Source organism: Notothenia coriiceps, unplaced genomic scaffold (assembly GCF_000735185.1).
Source record: "Notothenia coriiceps isolate Sejong01 unplaced genomic scaffold, NC01 NC01_scaffold00015930, whole genome shotgun sequence".
Taxonomy (NCBI): domain Eukaryota; kingdom Metazoa; phylum Chordata; class Actinopteri; order Perciformes; family Nototheniidae; genus Notothenia; species Notothenia coriiceps.
In genome coordinates, this window is record NW_011348631.1 from 352,100 (window position 1) to 355,967 (window position 3,868).

At 41.1% G+C, this 3,868-nt stretch overlaps 1 protein-coding gene across 2 annotated transcripts in view; it reads right to left on the reverse strand.

Moving 5' to 3' along the window:
- Nucleotides 1–1,567: 1,567 nt before the first annotated feature.
- LOC104949333 (protein SOGA3) overlaps nucleotides 1,568–3,868 on the reverse strand; it is a 13,673-nt gene continuing 11,372 nt past the window's right edge. The window contains exons 7-8 of one of the 2 annotated variants that reach the window (XM_010775690.1): nucleotides 2,036–2,695; nucleotides 1,568–1,720 (exon numbers count right to left, since the gene is read on the reverse strand). In XM_010775690.1, coding sequence (XP_010773992.1) covers nucleotides 1,652–1,720; nucleotides 2,036–2,695 — 729 coding nt within the window. In that variant the 3' untranslated portion in view covers nucleotides 1,568–1,651. Of the gene's footprint in view, nucleotides 1,916–2,035; nucleotides 2,696–3,868 lie in introns of both variants that reach the window. The other variant, XM_010775688.1, reaches the window with a different exon arrangement.

Sequence of the window (3,868 nt, forward strand, 5' to 3'; positions counted from 1 at the left end):
ATAAAAGGGTTTAATTCGTTTTTTTCTGTTTTGCACATCCTCCTTATTAATTTCCTTAGTAACATCCTGCACTAAAACTTTTTTTATTTGTAGAGACCCATACAGTATCTCCTGATTTTTTATATTCTATATTTCTATCATTGACCTTTTACTTTCCCCCTATGAAAGTATGTACTCTTAATATTTTTTTCATCAAATATAACATATTAAAAAATCATTCAATAACGTGATTTAACCACTAGGCACAAGGTAACACAAGGTACACACAGCCATAATAACTTTGTATTATTAATGTAGGACACTTATGTATGTATAACATCTGATGATGTGTAGTTTTATTCATGTTTTCACATCATTTTAAAGGATTTTGCTATATTATTTCACATTTTTTACTTCTACACATTAATATCTGATTTGTAAAACATCACAGACAGAAAGGTATATCCGTCATTTAATGGTAAGCTATTGAAATTGTGATTCCATAGATGTGTCTCCCATCACACAAATCCCCTGACTATTCTCTCAACTCAGTATTTACATTCTTATATTCAAAGAAAATCAGTAATATCTTTAAAAACTACAAGTCCTTTTCTATCAGCTGTGCACCTTTATGGTGTAAATATAACCTATCCACCAATTGGATCAAACATAAAAGTCAGCCAAATTAATGTTGATACCGCAAGGAGTATGAAGAGAAATTGAAGATGTTGTTTAATTGCTGATATATTTATGATCCACGTCACGTATTCAGTTTCGGTGGCATTTCTTCCAGTTTGTCCAAAGGTCTTCTAATCAGGGCTCTATAAATAAAGAACCACGGCAGATGTGTAATATTTAATGCAGCCGAACCGAGTATTACAATGCCGTTATGTGATGACTTCCAAAGAGAAAAGCAAGCACACTCGGATTAAAGTATAATTTTCTTTTAAAACATTTTTTTTTCGGATTTCATATCGCATAAACACCATATCCCAACGTGCATTGCGGCTAAACAATCCAATCACCAAGCTTAAACCATAGCTGAGGATCTTGGGTAATCAGTTCGGTGGGTGTGTGTATCTGTTTCCGGTTATTTTATTTTGAAATTCAGTTCCCGACGGACGCCAAAAAAGCCAGAGATTATAGAATCAAACAAATAAATAAAAACAAGGATAATTGTGTGTTATTGTTGAGTAAATAACAGTGTGTTATTTAGAAAAGAATAACAAATTAGAAGGGAAAAAAAGATTAAAAAAATACAGATTTCAGCATTCTGAGGCTCTGAGCCCCATTTCTTTTCCTCGCGGACGGCAAAAAAAGTCTGACATTATACAATTTAAAAACAATAATCATGGCTTGATATTGAGTAAGAACATGTTTTTATGAACCCCACAGCTTCCGGTCCTCCAAGTCCCGACCGGACAAAAATACGTGTTGCAGGCACGAAACACACTACCAATAGAAATACATTGCTTTCAAAATCGTTCTGTGTGACACGAAAAAAAGTGGAAAATCGTGTTGGTGAACACGATTCAATAGATTAAATGTCGTGACTATAACGCGAAATGCTGTGGGACTGGGTTGTTCAGTGACACATTGTAACTCACCTTCTTTAGGGATAGACGTGGACAGTGATGATGTGTAATGAATAATATAGACTGCGGTGTTGAATCTAGCCGCACTTTCTTGAATGTGGTTGCAGCCTCGGCAAGTGCTGAGCTTTTTCTGTGCTTTTGGTTACCTTGGCAACAAAGAATGCGGGGAGGAATGGAAAACAACAGAGCAAAAACAAACAAGGAATGATGTGAATTAAGGGAGGCGTACATCACAGAACAAAGAAAAGAGTAAAAAGAAAGACTAGTTTAAAGATGGTGGCGTAAGAGAGGGACGAGAATAACACAAGTATGAGGATGAGCAAAATTATAGGCTGGAACATCTGGGCGGAGGACAAACCAGGAGGTCGGATTAAGTGGAGAAGGGAAGAAACAGAATCAGCATTAAACTCTTTGAGATATTTTATATGCACCGTATGAACATTTTAAAATATTTGTCTCACCGACAGTGGTTCCTCTGTGTCCCTGCCCTCGGGTCGAGGCACTTCGAGTCTGTCTATAAACGTCTGCAGTTCTTTCCGGAAGGTTTTCATCTGGGCGTTAATACGATACAGAAGCTCGTGTTCCCTGATCCGGCTGCCATCTTCCTCTCCGCCCTCCTCCCCTCCTCTCCTGAACATCAGGTCACCGTTTGTCACAAATACCCTCGCCTCTGAGATGATCGTGGCCGTATCAGCGATGAGCCGGTCAATGGTCCGAACAAGCCTCTCAGCCTCCATGCGGATGTCAGTCATGTGTTGCCTTTCGAGCAGGCTGCACCGGCCAACAGGCAGGAAGCGGGCCAAGGGGGAGGAGGCGGCGCCCTCAGGCCCGGTGGGGGTGTAGAGGCCCCTTGTGGGCGTCAGGCAACGGCTGCTGCCGTTAGTGTTTCTGACCTCGTCTGGGTCACTCTCCCCACCTACAGGGCCCTCGCGTTTGCGGTGGGGTGGGACGAGGCGTGAGGAGGAGTCCTCATCGCTCTCACGGCGACCACTTGTGGCTCCGCCCGCATCGCTCTCTGCGTCGCTGTCCCGCGGGCTGGGCCGCAGGGAGAGGTGGGAGGCCAAGTCATAGCGTTGCATGTTAGATAGAAGCACACGGTTCTCGTACTGCAACTGCATCACCTGAAAAAACACCAGAGAGGTGATGAGAATGAGATTTTGTACTCAAAACACGGATGTGCCTATTAGGCTACAGCGAAGATGCCAGCATAGTCATGGTAATTTACTAAAATATCAAAACGTAATAAGTATAAAATACAATATATAAAGCACCATTTTAACATTGTCAGTAGGGATGGGTATCGAGAACCGGTACTAAGTCAGTACCGGTACCTGATTGGACGGTATTGGTATACCGTTAAGCCGCTGGACAAATGGTGCTGCTATCGGTATATGAATTACGCTACTTCCTTAGTTTAAACAATTGTGGTTGGTTGGGAACCCTCATCCCGTGTGACGTATCCGGTTTGAGTACCACTCTGATTGGCCACTGTGAATGCCACTTGTCATCTCTCCTAACAGCGCTCTTATTACTGTGAGACTCCCGGGGGCAGACCATAGGGGCAGACGCAACATCTTGCTTCTTAACATTTAACAACCTATTAATGATGCATACCCACTTAACGGGAAAAACTCAGCTAACAGACGATATTAACCATTTGACCTGGAACAGAAGTCCAACACCAAGAGTCTAAATCAACACTTAGCAAAACGGCTACTTTAGCACATAACTGTCAAATGCGATCATTTTATGTCAAGGGCATAACAACGGTTAATCCAATGTCTCTGTGTAACTTTAAAATGATTACTGATAATCCATCATAACAATTATAAATAATAAACGCAATAGAGAACCGCAATGACGAGTCCTAAAACCCGGAAGTAAGTTAGCATGTTTACCACTTCCGGTTCCTTCGACAAAAAGCAATGCATTTTCTCCATAGGATTTTGGAAAATAGTCTGTGTTTGACACAAATTGAAGAGACAGATCACGTTTTGTTCTACGACATTAAATACATCAGCAGTGAACCCACTGGTGATAACATTTTGCATCTGGCGACTAGATTTATGATTCGAAAATTATAAAAGTAGTGTAGACATGTGGATATTATCCGGCTGAACAAAACGTGATCCGTTTCTTAAATGTGTGTCAACCACAGACCTTATTTCGAGCTATTTTCCAAAATCCTATGGAGAAATTGCATTGGTTTTTGACGAAGGAACCGGAAGGAGTTTACATCCGGGTTTTAGGAAGCGTCACTGTGGTTCTCTATAAATGGATGATAATGGTTAGCC